The sequence below is a fragment of the Danio rerio genome, chromosome 17 (assembly GCF_052040795.2).
Source record: "Danio rerio strain M-AB ecotype USA chromosome 17, GRCz13ab, whole genome shotgun sequence".
Taxonomy (NCBI): Eukaryota; Metazoa; Chordata; class Actinopteri; order Cypriniformes; family Danionidae; genus Danio; species Danio rerio.
In genome coordinates, this window is record NC_141037.1 from 44,048,648 (window position 1) to 44,072,429 (window position 23,782).

Consider the following 23,782-nt stretch of genomic DNA (forward strand, 5'->3'; position numbering starts at 1 on the left):
AGAAAACCCATGCCAACACTGAGAGAACATGTAAACTCCAAACAGAAATGCCAACTGACCCAGCCTAGGCTCGAACCAGTGACCTCTAGCTGTGAGGTCATCGTGCTACCCACTGTGCTACCGTGATGCCCATAGATAACATTACACCATACACAATGTTTATTTTTTTACTTTGTACCTTTAAAAAGTGCAAAACCAATCTATCCTTATTAATCTAAACATTCTATTGGAGTCAATGGAGTTGTTTCAAGTCTCTTTCTCTATTGGACCATTTCCACGGAGTATTACAGTATGATATAATTCGGTGCAAATTTTATGGCCGTTTCCACTGTCAAATGGTACCAAAAAGTGAACCGTACCATACCACTTTTTTGGTACCCTTTTGAAAATGTACCTACCACGACAAAAGGGTAGCAAAAGAGCGGAGCTAGAAGCACAGCTGAACGCTATTGGTATACAGAGATACGTCACTAGTGCATACACAAGTAGGAGAATGAAACTAAAGGAAGAGCCATTTTTAAATACCCAGCCGAGACATTACACCAACATAATATATACATATAATAACGAGGCGTGGTTGACCAGAGATTAAAAAAATCTAGTCGTCATCTTGATGAGCAGCCACAAAGCCAAGAAGAAGAGCAGAATACCGTACTGCACCGTAGTTGTTTCTTAATTGGTGTTCTCTATATGTTGCAGTGATACATACTTAAGCCATAAGGTGTCCTGAATGAGTCTACACATCAAAGCACTGCGAGAACCTTTAGATTACCGACTGTTCAATGTGCCTTAATATCATACACTAATTGGTGTGCGCTAGGGCTGGGCGATTTGTCCTAAAATTTAAATCTCGATTAATTAAACACTCTACCTTGATTACAATTAGTGACCAATTCTTTTATTCATTTATTTATTTTATTTTTTTACCCTCTCGACGCCCTCACTCTTCAACGCTACCAAGCTGACCAATCACAGAGCTTCGCTGTATCTTCTTCTACTTATTTTGCCTTAGTCCCGTATGGTTGTAGTTACACTTTTTAAGAGGTCAGCATCAGCGTCAGTCACGTTAAGGAGTATGCAACCACGTGAAGGTTGCACCAGACTCAAAAGTGTAAAGAGAGCAGGGTCACGTTACTCCACATCCAGTAGGAAAAGTATTTGAAAAAAAATTGACTTGGAAAAATTTAATCGATTATAGGTTCTGAATGTCGATCTTGATTACTTTTTCGATTAACCGCCAAGCCCTAGTCTGCGCAGTGCCGCTTCAAATCCAAAATACCTAACAATTGAAGCATTTGTCTTTGAAGCTTGGGTCAATTTATGACATGTTAGCATGTAAACAAACCTGCACAACCATCTGTTCGCATTGATAAATGGTCCATGTGGAGCTTAGCTCCACTTATATATTCAACTTATCATGTCATTGTTATTGTTTTATTAAGGGGAAACTATATTTCTATAATGATCGTTATCATTTTATCACCCAACCCTAAGCTTTTTTATTATTATTTTATGGCCTTTTCTGGCTTTATAAAGTATAAAGGGAGTAGAACTGATAAGAGATCCAAATGACAGGGGTGAAAGTTTGGAATTTAATTCAGGTCACCCACTTGTTAACAGAGGAAATAGACAGACCTGTAAACTCATGATGTTTTATTGTTACTACAGTGACAAACATACTTAATTTATATAGCATAATTACACCAAATGCCTAAAACTAGTAGTGTACTTCTAAAGGCCCAAAGTACCTTTGCGGTTTAAGTAGAAAAAATAAAATCTTTAGAATGCTTGAAAATTACTCGAGAAGCAGGCTTACAGTACATGTTCCAGCATAAATGTGGTCCACGATGACACATTTACTTCTTAGAATTGCTAAATACTTTTTTCTCAAGCGGACTAACAAGAATCCAACTTTCTACATCCTGGCTCCTGGATTAAACGCTTGGCCAACATGTAAATGACACTGAGGTAGAATTTCCAGTCTTTCCCCTACTAGCTAATAGAAATGCAAGGTTTGAGAAAGCGTTTGCGGTTTGTCAGCTGAATTTGGGGGGGTATGTGAATTCAGCCAACTGTCCTTACATAAGATTCATGACATATTTACATTAGCCCTGCACAACCGACAAAGCTTTTGGCTAGTGTGTAAATTTAAAACAAAGTTTATGTGGGTCAGCTAATGTTTCGTAGATTGCAAATGACTAAAAGAATCTGATAAAGCATTGTGCTTTCCAAGACTTCTAGTTGAGTTTGCCTTCAAGACTTGCAAAGGCAATTTTGTAAAATGTTCTCACACACTTACAGCTTCACTTGTAAAGTTTTACACTGGTACACTTAAAAAAAACACTTTTAGACTTTTGGAAGACATACTGTACAAGAAGCAGCATTTCAAGTCTCAGACAACAACATTAGCCTTCAGGGGCCATGACGACTACATCTGTGGGTGTGTGTCTGTTCTTGCATGAAGGGGATTTCTGTATAACTCAATGTACTCAGTTAGCATTAATCTGTTTATGTCTTCCTTATACAATGTTGTTTGGTTCACATTTGCGATAAACTTGTGTTCAAAATTAAATTTGTGCTCAGCATTCCCCACTGCTCTAGTCTTTTAAACGTCAAAAGCTGCAACACAATGCTTAAATGAAGGAGTATTACAACAGAGGATAATTTATGTGAAAGGGTCTTTGCTTGTGTTTGTGGGGCAATACCATGAAGATCCTAAACTTTCTTAGATAGCTTCTCATTGGTCTAATAGAGCTATCCGAATATCTAAATACTTATACACACACATCTTCTATTATGAACTTAGCATTGCAATAGATGGACCAAGCTGATCTTTCATGACAAATGATGAAACTGTGTAATAAGTATAACTAGAGTAATGGGGAATGCGAAAGCTATAATTCGGTCATTCACTGTAACGAACCAAGAAAAATACTGAATAAATGAGAGCATTCATGTTCATTCAAGGTCTAATTCTTTATGAAACATAACAGCATATGCTCAAACAAGAACATACTGTGGCAAATGTTTCCATGAAAAGTTGGCGTAGCACATCAAATTCTCATTGCAGAATAGTGGCCAGGTCACTACATGATGTCAGTGCTCGCTCATACACAACACCCCAAAGTGGCTCAATAATATTTAGATCTGGTGCCTGTGACTTCACTTTCATGTTCATGCAACCACTCTCTTGCTGTGTGTACTGGTGCATTGTCATCCTGATACACAGCACTGAGTTCAGGATACCATGTTTGAACCACTGGGTATACATAGTTCTCCAGAATTGTCTGGTAGACCTTGGCAGTGACACAGCCATCTAACACAAGTATTGAGCCTAGGGAATGATATGATAATTGCAGCACAAACAAACAATCACTGATCCACACCCATGCTTCACTCTACAGTTTGAGTTTTACGCTTCATTTGTGCTTCTCCACACTGTAACTCTCCAGGATGTGGGAAAGACAGTGAAGGTGGAATGAGAGAACCATACATATTTCACACTGTCCACAGCTGACGGCTGCTGGCACCATTAAAACTAGAGTTGCGCAGTAGCGTTGCTACAAGTAGTGACGCTACTAGCTTAACAACATTACTCAGTAGCGGGGCGGTAGCATCGCAACTTTCTAAATCAAATAGCTTTTCAGTAGCGATGCTATATTTTAAGCAAGTAGTGTAGTAGCATCCACACAAGCTACATTTGCAGATCAGTTATATATTTGCAGATATATACGTTTTATTTTTACAATAGTGGTAAACTGGTAATTACTACTAGTAATTACTGTTAGTTCATGATAGTTACTAATGATACTACATTATGTAGTGTAATTCATTAATGAAGAGTTGTAATGTTTTATATATTGATGTAATATATAATGTAATATAATGTAAGAATTGATGTAATTTATATATATATTAGGGGTGTAACGGTCCACAAAAATCACGGTTCGGTTCGATACGACACAGTGGTGTCACGGTTCAGTAAGTTTTCGATACAGCAAAAAAAAAAAAAGAAAAAAGCCAGGATTTCTCTGATTTTATTTTTTATGTATTAAAACTAACATCATAAAAGTATGATCTTGTTTTCTTTTTTTCTTTTACTCTTCTTTTTCTTAAAGCGTTAGAGCTATACTTCCGGGGTTGCTGCTTAGCAGCAAATGAAACTAATCCTTCTTTATACTCAAAACCCAAAAGCTGCCCATAAAAAAATAAATATAATATTGTAGTAGTTAAACAAATAAAAAAAGAAAGAATAATTAAATTTTATATGGAACTCAGTTTCAATCAATTTTTAAGTATTTTTCTATTTTCAGAAAGATGAGTGTCCACCTTTTCTTTAGACAGCACAGATCTGCTTGTTTTAACTGTCACCTAACATTTAAGTGGATCTGAAACCAGGAATTATCTGACTGAAATGGGCTTATGAAGGAATAATGTAACGAGGCTCTATTACATTTAACATTTTCTTAAAACTGAAATTTCCTCTTCCGATTAAGGTCTCTCATATCCACTGCTATAAATGTGCCGATTGCCTCGGTGATTTGTTCTGCCCTGTTCGAATCTGTAAGAACTGCCTGTCTGAATCCTGTTCCAGTTCCAGTTACTGATTCCGTGATGTCAGTGTAAAGGAGTTAATATGCTGTAATATTACCACTAAAATAGCTTACTGTCATAGTAGACATCATTGTTTTTTTCCACCACTCTCTAGGTGGCGATGATGGTGGGCGACGTATCTAAAGAGCGGTGAGGGCGTGTGTGTGCGACGTATCTGAAGAGCTGTGGAAGCATGTGCGTGCGATGTACCCGAGCGGCGGAGGTGAGTTGTGCCCAACGTACCTGAAGAGCTGGGAGGGATGCGGTGGAGAGGGGTGTGCGACGGTTATAAGTACTGGGGGGGGGGGTGCACGATTTGCGGAAGATTGTCATTTGTTTGCGGGCATCTAGGAGTCTCTATGCATTTGCGGAAGACTACCGCAACTTCCGGGAGACTTGGGGACTTGGGATGTCTGGGATTAGCGCGTGCCTGACTGGAGTAGTGTTTAGAGGTGGGCAGGTGTGGTGATATGTGAACAGGTTATTGAGATTGGCTCTTTAGTGTCGGGGTCCAGGGTTGCTGGGGCAACGCAACGAGGGCAGAGCCAGCACGAGCAGGCTGACACAGAAAGCAGCAAGACCACTAAGTGTATGCTTTAATAAAGTAATATTCTGACTTTAAAAGCGATGGTCTACTGTTTAACATGACAGCGGGGAAGGCAGCATGTTGTCTGCCAAGTCATTTGGGATGCCATGTTGAGGGTTGCTGCACTGAAAACATTATAATTTGTCTTTTATCATTTTAGATATTAGTCTGAATTGAATAATTCGGTTTGTAATGCGTATCGAACCAAAAGTCTCGTACCGAACGGTTCAATACGAATACGCGTATCGTTACACCTTGAATACACACACACACACGCGTGCACAATATAATGCTCATTTCTAAATATTCCCTGTGTTACACTTGGTTTTATTGGATTTTTAGTTTTTGCTGTTATATACTATAATTTGTTTCTGTTTGATTGAGTATATTATTTACAGTAAATAACTGAACTGAACAATTGTGCCTCATGTTTCATTGACCGTTTTATTGATCACTGATATGATTGACTTGGATTTTAGTTCGATTTAAAAATTAAAATTGCAAAAATAGCTTAGATGTAGCTAAGCTACTTTTGTCATGTAGCTTTTAGCTTAGCTTGCTACATTTCCTTGCGACAAAATGGAAATTTTAAGAAGAGTGGCTAATAGCTTAGCTAACTATATTTTTCAAGTAGCTTGCCCAACACTGATTAAAACTGATGTTTGGCATTGTCATGAGTGATGATAGGTTTGGCTCTAGAAGCCCGGCCATGTATATTGCCTCTGTGGAGCTCCCAACAAAGTTTTGGTGGAAACAGGAGAGTTAAGGTGCACATTTAATTCAGCAGTGAATTGGTCAGCTGAGATTTTATGTTTTTTTGGACATAAGTTTTTAAGTTAGCACCCGGATATCCCTTTCAGGCAGCTTCCTCTTGCATTCAGTTTAGGGCTGGGTGATTTGGCCTAAAAGCTAAATCTCGATTAAGATCGATTATCTCAATCTTCACAATGTGTAGTTACATTTTTGAGAGGTGCGTGGGTATGTGACCGCTTGAAGGCTGCGCTAGACTCTCGACATGAATCAATGTAAATCATCCTTAACAGAGCGGGGTCACGTGACTTCACACACAGTCGGGAAAATAATCGATAAAACCAACTTGGTAAAATTAGATCGATTATAGGTTTTGAATGTCAATTTCAATTATTTTTCGATTATCTTGCAGCCCTAATCTAGTTACTATTATTGGATGTGGTTCATGCTTCTTGGTGGTATGCTGACATTACACTGAATTACGCATGGGATGATAACCAATTTCAAGGTATACCGCAGTTTGGAAAAGTCAAGGTTTTAAAACCGCCAACATTTTATATACCATACCTATACCATTTCTATGGTATGTGTAAAAAAAAAAAATATTGGTAAACAGTATCGCCAGCAGAAAGAGAAAAAAAATCCAAAAGATGCTGTTTTAAATTGTAAAGAAATGTGTGTTTTTGAAACTAATGAAGAGAGCAGCCTGACATGTTTACTGCTCCAACAGCATAATTTTCATGTAAACGGTCCATGTAAAGCTATAGCCACAGTACAAACAACAAATCCATCTGAAAAAAAACGTTTAACAGAATTAACATTGATTAACTACTTAGCAAAATGGTTTAATTTTCTTCCTCACATCATTACAATGACATTTGTTAAAAAGTTCTCCATGTTTTTATGTTTTTATGCATAATTTTATGTTATGTATAAATGTTATATTTTAGCTTTTAAAACATTGAGACACTCTCATTGTCTTTAACATTGTTTATGTAACATTGCATTTGTGAGATATATGTGCTAATAAAAAGAACTGTATAAAACAAGAGTTTGCTTTTACCCAGACAATTAAAAATAATATATTTTAGAGCGAAAAATCACAATACCGTAAAACCATGAAACCGTGATATTTTTATCCAAGGTTAACATACCGTCAGAATCTTATACCGGCCCATGCCTACACTGAATACTGTGGCTCACATCACAAAGACTTGCTTACTTCATCACAAATGTGCCAGCGAGACACACACCACAAATTTGTCTCCTTTGAACTCATAAGTCACCCATATTGTTGTGTGCATTGAAATATTTTAAGCAAGACTGTTCTATTGCTAATTAAACCTTCACACTATGCTCTTACTGGTGGAATGTGCAATCAATGTGCCACCAGACTGGTTTAGCCATTTAGTCATGAGCCTTTCAACACTAGTTTCGTTTTCCAAGCCCTGTGTGTGTAATTATATATATATATATATATATATATATGTATATATATATATATTATTTTTAAATGTAGTTTATTGTTTTTCAATAGTCTCTGAAGCAAGTCTTTCATGTTTGTTAACTCCCAGTTTCACAAGAAATGTATGTGTGATGATAGCTTGGGTAAATATGCCTAGCAGTGTAAATAAGTGGGTAAGTTTTAAACTAGTCAGTCTCTAGTGCTTGTAACAAATCCACCTTGAGCTATAGACAAACAAATAGTAGAACAATGGTACATGAATGTGATAAATAGGAAGACTATGCAATGTGCCACAATACAGCAGCTTTGTGGAAACACTTCATTTTATAATGTTTATACAGTACTATAAACTGTTTATTACATGTTGTTTGTTTGTTCAACAAAAGTTATCATTTAATTAGTATTATATTGCGCTTATTAATGTAAAAGCAGAAAAACATTGACATTGTATTTTAAAAATGTGGCCAGATTTGTAACTATACCAAGTAAAAAATATTAATTTACACTACAGGAATCTTGGCCTAGAAAGGCATATTATTGTGACTACAGTGAATTCACATGCATAGTTTTTTTTATAACATAGTAAATTGTTTTATATAATTATTTTCTGGCTTACCTTTAGTTGAAAAGGGTGGATCTCATTTAGTGAGTGTCTTCTGAGTTTTTTAGTGAGGGTCTTCAGCATTCTGCCTGTCCTTGATTGCTCTCAGTTTAAGATCACTTCAAGAAATTAAAGATTCATCTCTGAGACACATGCCCTGAGTTGATCAGCTCTTTCTAAGAACAGTCAATAATGATGTGTGTATTCAGAGATGTTCAGCTCCATGCAAACAAACTCGTGCTGGAACCCAAATAAACAAATATCATGAGTTCATCAGCGCCAAAACAACACCAGACATCCGTGCGGGACCGCTTCGGGTTTTAAAGTTCAAGTTTAAAGAAAATCTCGTCGATTGGTCTGAAAATCCATTTCTCTGACGAAGGTAAACTAATTAGAAATGACTATTTAAGTCCTGTGTCGTGTTGAGTTGTCCAGCGGCAGTGACATCACTCATCAAACACGCTGTTATATTCCATTGATGTGTAAAGTCAATCTTAATCGACACACGAAAGATGAAATGTGTATAACTAAAATAAAAAGTCTCTATAGAATTTCAAACGCACTCACTCACTCACACACACGCGCGCGCACACACACACATACGCATCCGCACTACACACACTACTCTCTCTATCTTATGCTCGTCGTGCTTTTTCATTGGTTGCTTAAACCACTGATGTCATTGCGTTCTAGAATGAGGCGGGCCTGTAATATCTTAAAGGGGTAAGAAAAGCTTTTTAATAACTCATGTTTTTGGGCACACGAAGAGCACTTTCATGGATGCAGTTGTGCTTACAGGCTCATTTTAATGCCTTCCATGCCAAACTCGGTCCTGGATTGCCGGTGTCCTGAAGATTTTAGCTCAAACTTGCCTCAACACACCTGCAAGGATGTTTCTAGAAAGCCTTGTAAGAGCTTGAACCAGTCCATGTGTGTCTAAATGGGATTGGAACTAAACTTTACTGGACACCGGCCCTTCAAGACCGAGATTGAACACCCTTGTACTACAGTATTATTCTTTTTTAGTTCTTTTGATTGTATTGTAGTTTGCAAGAGTAATTTTCTTTATATGATGCTATTTAAATATGTCAACCGGCCAGAAACACTTCTGAAGTAACATGTATTTTGGTGTGGTGTTATGAGACTTGACAAAAATTTCTTTATGTTTATGTTTATATATTAGCATATGGGCCGGTATAAGTTTCTGGTGGTACGATAACCTTGGATAAAAATATCACGGTATCACTATTGTGATTATTGCTCTAAAATACTTTATTTTTAAATGTTTGAGTAAAACACAACATCAACAACTTGAACACAATATATTTTATCTTAGAAAAGATTTAAAATATTTTGGAACAATAAACATGTCAAATAAATCATTGATTTCTGCTATCTTCGTTAGTTTCAAAACCACAGATTGCACCTTAAAAAAATTGATTAAAAAGCCATGGTAAACCTTGTAACCGGTTATCGTCCCATGTCTATATATAGTCGATAAATAACATACCACAAAACGAATTAAGTTAATTAAGGGATAATATTCACACACACACACACACACACACACACACGCATGAATGCACACACACTGTTTACAGTACTGACATCTTGAGCAAGTTCAAGTCGCTTAACCTTCTTGTTTTTTTTTGACAGCTGCCCTAAGCCCACCTAAACACACATACAGTACAGTATATACTTTTTATTTATTGTTTATATTACTACAAATGTATTTTAAATAAAAAAAACTATCTAAACTTACCTTTGCTGATTAAGTTCTAATAAGGAACGCACACTGGCAGTTGTTTATAGACCCAGACTATTTTGATAGCAATAAAGTAAAGATAAATTAAGTATTTTTATTTGTTTTTTTTACTGTTTGTAGTCATTTTGTCTTTAAAATGGCTGTAATTTTGTCATGGTTCTGAAAATGCAAGCAAACAAATAAATAAATATAGTAGTTAATAACTAATGACCCCTCCGCTCAACACTTCGTCATAGTTACTTTTTATTATAGCATACCTACATGTATTAATTTTGTACATATAAAACTTTGCTGAATTAAATGTCAAGACAGATCACTAATAAAAACATAATATACCATACAATGCAACTAATAACATAGTGTTGGGGGAAAAATGTGAAAGAATAGGGTGACGTGGTGGCTCTGTGTTTAGCACTGCCACCTCACAGCAAGAAGGTCGTTGGTCCCAGACTCCCAGCTGAGTCCGTTGGCATTTCTGTGTGGAGTTTGTATGTTCTCCCCGTGTTTGCGTGTGTTTTCTCCAGTCCATAGACATGACCTATAGGTGAATTGAATAAACTAAACTGGCTGTAGTGTATGAGTATGTATGGATGTTTTCCAGTATTGGGTTGGAAGGGCATTCAATGCATAAAAAATATGCTGGATAAGTTGGCGATTCATTCTACTGTGGCGACCCCAGATTAATAAAGGGACTAAACTGAAGGAAAATTAATGAATGAATGAATGAATAAATGTTTCTTGATGGAGCCGATGGGCGTTGCTTGGCCTATAGCCAAGGCCTATAGGCCATAGGCCTATAACAGAAAACAATTAGATTTGTCTGTGCAACTAAAGTTCTATAGCAATAACGAAAATAAGTAAGTAAAGTAAGTTTTAGTTGAAAATAGGTCTACGGACTATGATCATGTGGCTTCTGCTTTAAAGTACCCCTGCTGAAAAATCCAGCTTAAACCAGCCTAGGCTGGTTGGCCGGTTTTAGCTGGTCGACCAGGCTGGTTTTAGAGGGGTTTTGGCCACTTCCAGGCTGGTTTCCAGCCATTTCCAGCCTGGTCTTAGCTGGTCAGGCTGGGAGATGACCAGCTTAAACCAGCTTGACCAGCCAAGCCAAGCTGGGAGTCCAGCCAAAACCAGCTATATCCAGTTTAAACCAGGCTGATCAAGCTGGATTTGGCCGGTCATTTTCCAGCCTGGAAATGGCCAAAACCGCTCTAAAACCAGGCTGGTCAACCAGCTAAAACCAGCCAACCAGCCTGGGCTATTTTTCTATTTCTATTAATATATATTTTTCAGCAGGGACAGGCTACTGTAGTGCTAATATGTCTGCTATATACAAAATGGAGATGTAGGAACACATTTTGACCACTAGAGAACAATCTCTTTTTAAAAAAGAAATGAGTTGCACATTGCTGTTTGTATGGCCAGACAGAATCTGTGGACATTTTTAGCGGATCTAATGTATCTACTTAAAGACAGAGAATATTACTTTACAAACTGTATTGTAAAATAATAATAATAATATTTTTATATTAGTCAATAATTGTACTGAAATTAATTTAAAAACTGAATAAATATAAATTTACACACATTCCCTTACCAAAAAAAAAAAAAAAATGGAATCCTGCAGGAGTATTATGCAGATTTTCAGCTCATTTTCCTGTAGGAATACATGTAGGAATTTTATGAAGGAAACAACATTTATGCATGGATTATTCCTGCAAAAATTACAATCCTACATGTATATTAAAATATACAGTTCCAGCAGGATTATTGTGCAGGATAGATATGAAGTTAGAGAAATTTCACAATGAAACAAAGTATTTTCACAAATTATTTATTAAAATTGTGTAATTTTGAAAAAAAAAATAGACCAAAGCAGAATCCAATTTACAGCAGGCTGCGTTTACTCCATTTTCCTAAAAAAAAAAAAAAAGTAAAGAAAGTTTCCTGTAAGTGGTAGAGTTGGTGTAGGGCAGAATGCAGTCTAATAAGTAAATAAACAGAATCAATGATGGACTAAAAATCTGCGGAAATCTCTGGAATCCTGCGCGCACAGATTCCGTGTGGGCCTAGTCATTGGGAACCAGTTTTTAGTTGTTGTTGTTATTTTGTAGAAGGAAGATACACAACAAATTTTAACCTATTACAGTCTTTGGAAGGTTGCATGGTAGCTTGCAAGCTAATGCTAGCTTCCACCAGTAGCATTTGGTTGATGTTTTTAGAGTTAATATTTTGAGGGATTTTCTGCACATCCCAGGCTATCAAAAGTGTACAAAGACTTCAGAACTTTGCTATATTTTCATAGTGATTGGATTCACAGTGCTTTTTCCAAGGCATCTGAAACTATTGCTCCAGGACTAGGCCTACCACCTCCAGAAATCTGCGTGCCCCAAATTTCAAGGAACTCTACCTTCAAGGATAAAGACGTCGGCGTGTCAGAACCACCACGTCCGGAAATCTCCAGTTGTGTGTGTTCCAGATTCTTCCGATTTTTTTTCTCAAAGCTTAAGAGGCATACATATGCTTGTTCTATGCATCAGGGCCTGCAGGAATACCCAGCTTCTTCCAACCACTGCATCAACAGCAAAAGCGTAAATATAGCACGTCTCAACCCTTTAACAGAGAGCTTGGCATTTTGTGTTTTAGTAAATATTCTAATTAATTAGATGCTCATAACTGATATTCATTAATAACAAAAACTTCCTCAGTTCTTTATTTTAGAATTAGGTTTACCTTATCAGACTCTAGCTTGTCTTTAGGAAAGGTAATAGAGCTATTAATCACAATACTAAGCTTAATCCTCTTCGTGACTCTTGTTTATGCACTTCATTTATTGTACATTTAGTAATTTTAGTTACCTCTGTATATTCTTTTGTTAATAAAAATGTATTACAATTGTGTCTTCCTTGTGCTGATAAAGCAAGTCAGACGATCTCATTATCCTTCATATTTGGCCAAATAATAAACACCTTTTTATACATTTGTATAATTCGATTAACAATATTTGATTGTTAATTATTTTGACAGTCGAAGCTGTCTGGTGTCGTGTTTAAAGGAAATATTTATCTGTTATTTTATTATTTGGTGTCCTACGAGGGGCTGAAATATCAATATTAATATCAATACCAAAATAGTGATGTTAGTATTTGTGATAAATCCAATTATTACTACATTTGTGTGTCAATTGATTAAAATAAACTGGTTGGTAATACAATAGTCCAAAAACTACATATACATATCAACCAACATTATTCTTCACACACATGCAAAATCTCCCCATTAAGGATACAAAACACACACACTTAACATACACAACACTCATTCATCACTAGAGAGTAAACATTTGCTTTGATATTAGCCATTGCTTAATCAGGCATGAAAACATTTGAAACCTCCTTTAAATTAGGCCTATATCAGGTCTGAAGCCAGGGGGGAGTTCGAGTGGTTCGAAAGAAGCACCAAAAGCAGGCTATTAGAGTTAATTTTAATACTAATTGCATAAAAATCCAAAACCAAACAAAAAGTTTTCAGGGGTAGTTTAAATAATGTGTTGGTGCTCTTTGTGTTAGGGATTCATCAGAATGTTCCTTAAAGCTGCAGCTACATCAGGTTACCCTAATGAAGTCAAGTGTTTTCAAAACATGTAGATGCCGTTTTAAGAAATAGCCATGTCAGTAAAGGCTTTTTACATATTTTTTCCACATTTTTCGAGTGCCTTAGTCTGACTTTTGCTGTTCATACTAATTATGCTGTTGTTAGATGAATTTTCAAGAGAGGCTAGAAGAAAATCTTGAAGCTTTTTTATATTTGTTTATTATAAATCTTTAGCTAATTAAGCTAAGCTAATTTAGCTAAAATTAGTGTTTAAAATGGCACTTATTGGAGCATACATACATCGTAATTAAATAGAAAATGAGGTGAATAACTGCAAAAAAGTCCACAATTTAAAAAAAAAAATGGGGCCACCACTTTCACCAGGCTGGCTACGGGCCTATATATATATATATATATATATATATATATATATATATATATATATATATATATATATATATATATATATATATATATATATATATATATATATATATATACAGTATATATATATACATATATATATACACTCACACACACACACACAGTTGAAGTCAGAATTGTTAGCCCCCTTCAATTTATTTTATTTTTGAAATATTTCTCAAATGATGTTTAACAGAGCAAGAAAATTTTCACAGCATGTCTGATAATGTTTTTTTTTTCTTCTGGAGAAAGTCTTGTTTGTTTTATTTTGGCCAGAATAAAAGCAGTTATAATTTTTTAAACACCATATTAAAGTCAAATTTATTAGCCCCTTTTAGCAATTTTTTTCCCCGTAGTCTACAGAACAAACTATCGGTAAACAATAACTTGCCTAATTCCTAACCTGCCTAGTTAACGTAATTAACCTAGTTTAGGCTTTAAATGTTGTCTGTATAAAAGTGTCATAAAAAAAAAACCAATAAAATATAATTTACTTTCATCATAGCAAAGATGGTCAGTTGTTATAAATGAGTTAAAGAAACTATTATGTTTAGAAATGTGTTAAAAAAATCTCTCCATTAAACGGAAATTGGGGGAAAATAAACAGGGGGGTAATAAATCAGAGGGGCTAATAATTCTGACTTCAACTGTATATATATACAGTTGAATTCAGAATTCTTAGCCCCCCTGAATTATTAGACCGCTTGTTTATTTTTCCCCAATTTCTGTTTAACGAAGTGAAGATTTTTCCAACACATTTCTAAACATAATAGTTTTAATAACTCATTTCTAATAAATGATCATTTCTTATTTTTGCCATGATGACAGTAAATAATATTTTACTAGATATTTTTTAAGACACATCAATACAGCATAAAGTGACATTTAAAGGCTTAACTTGGTAAATTAGGTGAACTAGGCAGGTTAGGGTAATTAGACAAGTTATTGTATAACAATGGTTTGTTCTGTAGATTTTCGAAAAAAAATATAGCTTAAAGGGGCTGATAATTTTGTCCCTAAAATGGTGTTTAAAAAATTTAAAATTGCTTTTATTCTAGCCGAAATAAAACAAATAAGACTTTTTCCAAAAGAAAATATATTATCAGACATACTGTGAGCATTCCCTTGCTCTGTTACACATCATTTGGGAAATATTTAAAAAAGAAGAAAAAAATTAGAAGGGGGCTAATAATTCTGACTTCAACTGTATAAGGAAGGTAATTCCTGAAAATGTTAAATAATTTAGATAAACATTAGCAATTGAAATGAAAACCAGGTTAGCAATTCCATTATAAAACACTGTTTGCAAAATAATCTCTGTTGGTAAACTATTAAAAAATGCAGATTTATTGAGTGCAGTTTAGGAATACTACAGTAGCCTATACATTGCTCTTGCAGTTGAGAGAGTAACTCTGTGTTTTGTTTTATTCTTTCTGGGGTTAATGGAATAAAACCTCTTAAAGGAAGAGCAGCTGCATGAATAATTGTAAGCAAATATTGGTATACTGTATGCAATGAATTGTCAAAATGTAAGTAACTATATTTAACAAGAATAGAACAGTGGTGATACTGTCTTATGGTGAATCTTGATCATGGATCTTGAATTAAATCTTGAATTAAAGGGCCATATAACATCTATCTGACGTCAGCTTTATATTGAAATATGTTTTAGTGATGTTGAACTAAAAAGTCCTCAAAATGAACAACGAAATTGGCTTATAGTTTCAGCTTGCATAATCAAGGCTGCTTCCAGATACTCATTCATTTTCATCCGGCTTAGTCTCAATTTCAGCGGTTGCTACAGCATAATGAACCGTCAACTTCCACCAAAGGTTTTACCTAGCTGATGCACCTTCCAGCCACAACCTAGTACTAGGAAACACCCATACACACTTTCATTCATTCATTCATTCATTCATTCATTCATTCATTCATTCATTCATTCATTTATTCATTCATTCATTCACTATGGCCAATCTAGTTAATTCAATTCACCTATGCATGTCTTTGGACTATAGGGGAGCACCCCTAGGAAACCCACACGAACATGGGAGAACATGCAAACTCCACATAGAAATGTGAACTGCCCTAGCTGGGACTTGAACCAGCGACCACTGAGCCACCATGCCACCTGCATCCAGATACTATTGGAGAAATTCTGACAAAAATGAACACAAAACTCAACTTCAAAGTTTGTCAACAGAGGGCGCTGCATGACCACTTACTAATGAAGATCTGCTGCTGGATTAAAGAGATTTTTCGACCAAAAATGAAATCCTACTATCATTTACTCACCATTTACTTGTTCAAAACCTATAGACCATTTCAATATACCTATAGACCCTTTCATTTTCGAAATATTTCATAACTGTAACAAGAGGCATTTATAGAAATTAAAAATGTATAACAGGAAATACGTTCAGACCATTGTTTTTGTTTACATCCCTCATAATGGTCTATTACTGTATTTTATTCACATTCACATCCACATTAATCTAAATTATATCTGAGCAGTTACAACAAGGAAAAAGAAATACATTTTAATGGGTATCCTTAATATTTATGCACTGTAAGACCAAAAAAAAAAAAAAATCTGCATAAAGGACAAAAAGTTTTAAACTTTTTCAAAAATGTTCTTTGATCAAGGCCGGGTTTATAATGATTTCTTGTTTTACGACACAGGCAAAGGACATCATTGCTTTCAAACAATGGAACTTACCAGAAACAGTCATTATGGATTTTTTTTTTAATACTGTTTCATTTTTATTTAATTGGCAACATGGTGTTTCAGTGGTTAGCACTGTTACCTTACAGCAAGAAGGTCACTTATTCGAGTCCTGGCTGGGTCAGTTGGCATTTCTAGTGTGGAGTTTGCATGTTGTCCCCGGGTTGGCGTGGATTTCCTCCGGGTGCTCCAGTTTCCCCCACAGTCGACATGCACTATACTGTATGTGAATTGAATGAACTAATTTGGCCGTAGCGTATGAGTGTATGGATGTTTCTTAGTGCTGGGTTGCAGCTGGAAAGGACATCTGCTGTGTAAAATATATGTGGGATAAGTTGGCGGTTCATTCCGCTTTGGTGACCCTTGATGAATAAAGGGACTAAGGAATAAAGGGACTAAGGAAAATGAATGAATGAATTTATATTTGTATATACAGTTAAAGTCAGAATTATTAGCTCCCTTGAATTATTACCCCCCCCCCTTATTTCCCCCGAATTTATGTTTAACAGAGAGAATATTCAACACATTTATAATCAGAATAGTTTTCATAAATAATTTCAAATAACTTATTTATTTTATCCTTGTCATGATGACAGTAAATAATATTTGACTAGATATTTTTCAAGACATTTCAATACAGCTTAAAGTGACATTTAAATGCTTAACTAGGTTAATTAGATTAACTAGGCAGTTAAGGATAATTAGGCAAGTTCTTCTATAATGATGGTTTGTTCTGTAGAGATTTAAAGAAATAAATAAATAGCTTAAAGGGGCTAATAATTTTGGCTTTTATTCTAGCCGAAATAAAACAAGATTTTCTGCAGAAGAAAAAATATTATTCAATTCAATTCAGCTTTATTTGTATAGCGCTTTTACAATGTAGATTGTGTCAAAGCAGCTTCACATAAATGGTCATAGTAACTGGAACAGTGTGGTTCAGTAACTGGAACAGTGTGGTTCAGGTTTTAGTGTTTAAGTTCAGTTCAGTTCAGTTTAGCTCAGTTCAGTGTGATTTAATCATTACTGAGAGTTCAAACACTGAAGAGCAAATTCATCGATGCGTAGCTCTACCAATCCTGAACCATGCGAGGCAGTGGCGACAGCCGAGAGGGAAAAAAATCTTCACCTGATGGGAGTGAAGACAAAAAAACCTTGAGGGAACCAGACTCAGTTGGGCACGACCATTTTAATTTCTCCGCTGGCCAAAAGTCTTGTGCAGAACTTCATCCGTCGTGGTTTAGGCTGGAAGATAGCCTCAATGAAGACTCATCTGTCCCTGGAGCGTCGCTGGAATCAGACTCATGTTCTCCACTCCCCACGACCATCAGCGCAGCAGCAGCTCAGGATATGGCCTGGTCCCGGATATGGAATCCTTGGGATCATCACGTCGCTGGTCTTGGATCCAATCAGTGACTCCGCCTAATCTGAGGACCTCGGGATGAGTATCCCCAGGTGAAAATAGAGAATAAAGAAAATAATTAGCGTAGCTGCTGTTCATAGTGTATATAAGCAAGATGCAGAAGCCTGTGTGGAACCCGCTAGGTGATGCATTGAGTGTATGCTTTACTAAACAGATAGGTCTTTAATCTAGTTTTGAACTGGGAGAGTGTGTCTGAGCCTCGGACATTATCAGGAAGGCTATTCCAGAGTGTAGGAGCCATGAAAGAGAAGGCTCGACCTCCTTTACTTGATTTTGCTATTCTAGGTACTACCAGAAGCCCTGAATTTTGAGATCTTAGAGAGCGAGTTGGTTTGTAGCGAGACAGAAGGTTGGTTAGATAAACAGGAGCTAGATTATTTAGAGCTTTATAGTTGAGAAGTAATATTTTAAATTCAATACGAAATTCAATACGAAATTATCAAACATATTGTGAAAATTTCTTTCCTCTGTTAAACATAATTTGGGAAATATTTAAAAAAGAAGAAAATTCAAAGAGGGGCTAATAATACTGACTTCAACTTTGCTCCACATAGCATAAACTGCTGCATCATATTGTATGCCAATGTAATATGCACATGTGTGACAGTGGATCACAAAACTAAGTGTCAAGTAATATAATTTTTGCAAATTGAGATTCATATATTAAAACACAACAAACAAAAACAAACTGATAAGAATAATTAATAAGCTTTCTATTGATGTATAATTTGGACCATATTTGGTAGAGATACAACTATGAAAATCTGTAATCTGAGGTTTCAGAAATGTAAATATTAAGAAAATCTTCTTTAAAGTTATCCAAATTTCATTTTTAGCAAAGCATTTTATTAATTGATTTATGGAACAAAATTTACAAAACATGTAAACATTACCTGGAAGATAATATTTACTTTAATTTCTAATGATTTGTTTTATACAATGTATTTTTGTCTACTTTTTGTCTTTCGGATGAGACGTTAAACCGAGGTCCTGACTCTCTGTGGTCTTTAAAAATCCCATTGCACTTCTCATAAAGAGTAGGGATGTAACCCCGGTGTTCTGGCCAAATTCTGTCCATAACCATCATGACCTCTCAATCATCCCCATCCACTGAATTTGCTTTATCTCTGTCTCTCCACTTTACCTATAGCTGGTGTGTGGTGAAGCACTGGTGCTGTTGTCCTGTCGCTGCCGTCGCATCATCCAAGTGGATGCTGCACACTGGTGGTGGTGTGGAGAGACCCCCCTTATGATTGTGAAGCGCTTTGGGTGTATGGCCATACACAATAAATGCGCTATATAAATACACATTACATTACATGTACATTATTACCATTATATAGTTTTGGGATCCAGGGTTTACAAAGTTTATATATATATATATATATAAACCATTTCATGTATTTGTTTATATACTGTAGCTAATATTTCTTAATATGTGATATAATGTATTATATAATTTGTTATTATTATATATTTATGACAAAAAAAATTATTATTTTATCACCAAAAATAAAATTAAAGTAGGTGAGAGGTTATTTTGGCCATAATCGCCGTTGTTTGTAGCGTCGCTGCTCTAAATGGGTTAGAATGTGTTTTTAAATGTATGACCGCAGTTTGTGAATACGCCACCAGGTGACACAAAGGGATGGGACGCGAACTGACAGAAATAGCCAACATTAGATGTGAATACTCTGCCACTTGTAAATAAAGATACAGAAACAAAGCATTTTAATTCCTTCATTAATCATTAAAAAGACATCTAGGCTACAATATTTAAAGGAATAAAGAATAACAAATAACCTTTGGGGTGAAGTGCTTTAAAACAAGTCCGCTATATGCTTCAGCACCAAAACACGAGTTGCCGTGATACTGTGTTGGTTTGTTAAATAAAATAATAATCTAGCCTAAATAAAATTAAAGTGAAATATTTAGTTTCAGGGAAGCCTATATTAACTGAAAGAAGGGTATTTCTGGTCACAGTTTGACACAGAGGAGTTGACAAACCATGCAGCGCTGATGCTGATCGCCTCTGTGCTGCCTGGAGCAGCGTCATAAACTTAACAAATAGGCTATTGATGACTTAATGTAGGCTACAACCAACAAACCAACCTTTTCCCATTCGGAAAACTACAGTTATTAATAGTTCTTATATAATATACATTTATAAATAGCCTACGTTGCCTAATCTACGAATCAAACAAATACAAGGTTTTCTTGATGTTTGCATAACATTAACTTCACACAAAACTGAGCCTTTCATTTTACAGCTATTAAAACATGTATGCAAATTAATGCAATATTATATGTACTCAACAAAATTGTTAGATGTTATGTAGTAGCCTATACTTCACATAAAGTCAACATATGAGCCTTAAGGCTCGTTGTCATTGTCTTTTATTACACGCAGCATGCGCATGAACCTCTAGTTTGACAGAGGAAATAAGTTGTAATCATAATTAAGACATGGGCCCTATCATACACCCGGCGCAAGGCGCAACGCAATTGTTGTTTGCTAGTTTTAGCTCAGCGCAAGAGTTGGATTGACGTTTTATGCCACACTGTTTAAATAGCAAATGCATTTGCGCTCATTTGTGTGCCCATAGGCGTTCTGGTCTAAAAATGGAGGTGTGTTGAGGTGCATTGCAGGTGCATTGCTATTTTGAAAAACTTTTATAGATTGTTCAAAAGACCAGAACAAACCCGGTCTATTGTCCAGCGCAAAGCGTTTTAGATGTGCACCTCGCTTACACACTGCTTAATACACATAAAATGTAGAGCAATACGCAAACATCTTTACATATGAAAAAGAATAAGGAGGCTTATCTCTCATTCTCAGGCTGTAGATGCTCAGTTTAACTGTTTTCTTGCTAGTGAAATGCTCAGTTTTTCCAGTTACACTTACTTTACGTCATATAAATAGCAAATGCGCTATGCTGCGACGCAACTGGCTCTTAAAGGGAATGGGAGATGAGACTCTGATTGGTTTATTCTCAAAACACACCTATAGCTCATTAAGAAAATAAGCTCAACCCTTTTAGACCAAGCGCCACGGCGCAAAGCGGATTTTTCCATCCATATGTTAGCAAAAGTGGATTCTAACACGCCCATAATGCGTTTGCGCCCTGCGCTGTGCACTTTGCGCATAGATCGTCAAAATGAAGCCGATAATCTTTAAACTAATGACGTCTATTAAAAATGTTGACAGAGGTTTTGTAATATAATACTTACTGCAGAGCATTAATTAAATGCATATTTTCCGTGAAGCAATCTATTTGAGGTAGCCTAATATTTTTAATTGACGGAAGAAGAAAAAAAAACATGATTGGACAAATCGGTTCTTAAAAAGGATTCAGTCAGTGTACATGCATATTGCGTCTACATTGTTAAATACAGTTCATTATTATATTCTCTCTCTATATATACATGTCATGAGATATGTTTCTTATAATAATTATTAATTATTCATTTATAAATTTTTTTGATAAATTTCTTAAATATTTGCCAATGGTCAGATTATCAGACATTTGCATAAGTAAATCCATCTATGTGTGTCTATGTATATACCTTGTATACAGTATATTTCTGCACTGTAAAACCCAACAGTCAACTTTATCAAATAAAATGAGTGTAGTTAACTCAAAATTTACTGAAAGTTAATTCTACTCATTTGAAAAGAGTTTTGAACAATATCTTGTTTGAAGAAATAATAATTCATTCATTCATTCATTCGTTCAATTTCCTTCAACTTAATACCTTTAATTATTAAGAGTCGCCACAGCGGAATGAACCGCCAAGTTATCCAGCAAATATTTTACACAGCGGTGTCCCTTCCAACCAAAACACAGAACTGGGAATCACCCATACACTCGCATTCACACACATACACTATGGCAGATTTAGTTTATTCAGTTCATGTATACCACATGTTTGGACTGTAGGAGAAACAAGAGCACCTGGAGAAAACGCACATGAACACGGGGAGAACATGCAAACTCCACACAGAAACGTCAACTGACCTGGGCGGGGATCAAAGCAGCGAATTTATCGCTGTGAGGTGACAGTGCTACCTACTGAGCCTCAGTGTCGCCAATAATAATCCATTTACAGCATTTTCTATATAAAGGAAAAAATAATAATTTGCCATTTTATACAACCGTTTCTCTTAGCCTGCGTATTACTCAGCGTGCCCAATAAAGGGAAGCAACTACCAAACAAATCTGTTGCATCTATGTCAGTGTGTTTTTTTTGGGCTCCCTCTCTATCAAACAGAACTAAAAAAAAAACTGATGACATGTGGAGTGCTGTGACCTTCACACCCCTGTTGCAGAACACAAACGCTCTCAGCCTACATGTCCTGAACGACACTGTCTTTCCAGGTGCACACAGCCCACACCACCCACCGCTCTCTGGACCATTTCAGCCCATCTCTTCCTCCCCTGTGGCCTCCCTCCCTCTCTCACCCACTGACCCACTGGCGGAAAGCGTGGGCACGGTGCGTCCAAGAGTCCGCTTTTAGAATGCCAGATGGCTATTTTCTTCCCCGAGCACTCTAAAAAAGGACAGCCTTACATAAAACTACCACTGCTTAGAATGCTGGTCCTGGGGAGATCTAAAGGAAGCATACAAAAGCTTCATTGCTCCTGTCAGTTAGTCTTTTATAAATGATTTGACGATTAAAAATAATTCATTAAAATAAACTGGAATATTGAAAAGCAACAAATCCACTTGATTAGATTTTGTGTTTTGCTCAGACTACTTATTTTTAATGAGCTGAATTGACACAGTTCTTGCGTTTTTGGGGGGAACAACTTACTTGTTTTATGTTCAATCCACTTAAATATGTGAAAACAACTTAAATTGTTAATGTAATGTAATGTGTATTTATATTGTGCATTTATTTTGTATGGCCATACACCCAAAGCGCTTCACAATCATGAGGGGGGTCTCTTCACACCACCACCAGTGTGCAGCATCCACTTGGATGATGCGACGGCAGCCACAGGACAACGGCGCCAGTGCGCTCACCACACACCAGCTATTGGTGCAGTGGAGAGACAGTAATAGAGCCAATTCGGTGGAAGGGGATGATTCAGAGGCCATGATAGTATGGGCCAATATGGGGACTTTAGCCAGGACACCGGGGTTACACCCCTGCTCTTTCACGAGAAGTGCCATGGTATTTTTAATGACCACAGAGAGTCAGGACTTCGGATTAACGTCTCATCCGAAAGACGGCGCCAACTGACAGTGTAGTGTCGCCTTCGCTTTTACTGGGGCATTAGGACTCACACAGACCTCAGGTTGAGCGCCCCCTGCTGAAAAAAAAGTTTATTAATTTATGTTGGAACAACATGATTTAATGATGTATATATACATTATTATTATTATTATTATTATTATTATTATTATGGCAGTTTAATACTATATTTCCATGATATCTTTGAATCCTTTAAATTAATTTCTTTTTTTTTTTCTTTCTTCTTGACACTTTCTCATGAGTAATTGTTTATCATTCTGATGTAAAAGTTCATACCTGTCAACAATGGGATGTAAAAAAAAACAGGACAACAATTAGCTTAAAATGATAGTATACATAGCAAGCATTAGTTAATATTGACATTAGTTAATATTGTCAATAACAAAAGATTTAGCCTACACTGTAAAACCCAACAAGGTAAGGTGGCTCAAACCATTCATTCATTCATTCATTTTCTTTTGAACCCCGTTGTGGTCAATTTCAATCTGGGTATCAAGTCCGCCGATCTACATGTTGAGCTATTGGACAAATTGGTAACAGCTGGAAAGCCGTCCAAACGGAGGTAAGCATCAGCTGGAAAGCTCAATATGGAACGGCGTCATA

General features: G+C 36.1%; 1 protein-coding gene and 1 long non-coding RNA gene across 3 annotated transcripts in view; both read right to left on the reverse strand.

The window, feature by feature from the left end:
• si:dkey-16j16.4 overlaps positions 1-8,609 on the reverse strand; it is a 43,825-nt gene extending 35,216 nt beyond the window's left edge. For both annotated transcript variants that reach the window (XR_015513718.1, XM_087290975.1), the window contains exon 1: positions 8,011-8,609. Coding sequence is in view for 1 of the 2 variants with exons in the window: in XM_087290975.1 (XP_087147101.1) it covers positions 8,011-8,079 (69 nt within the window). In the remaining variant the exon portion in view is untranslated. The remainder of the gene's footprint in view (positions 1-8,010) is intronic.
• An 8,730-nt stretch (positions 8,610-17,339) lies between these two features.
• On the reverse strand, positions 17,340-22,158 carry LOC141378445 (uncharacterized). Its single transcript, XR_015513727.1, has 3 exons — positions 22,131-22,158; positions 21,939-22,035; positions 17,340-19,214 (listed from the first exon to the last, which is right to left on the reverse strand). It is a non-coding gene; the product is annotated as an uncharacterized LOC141378445 (long non-coding RNA).
• Between the last annotated feature and the right edge of the window lie 1,624 nt (positions 22,159-23,782).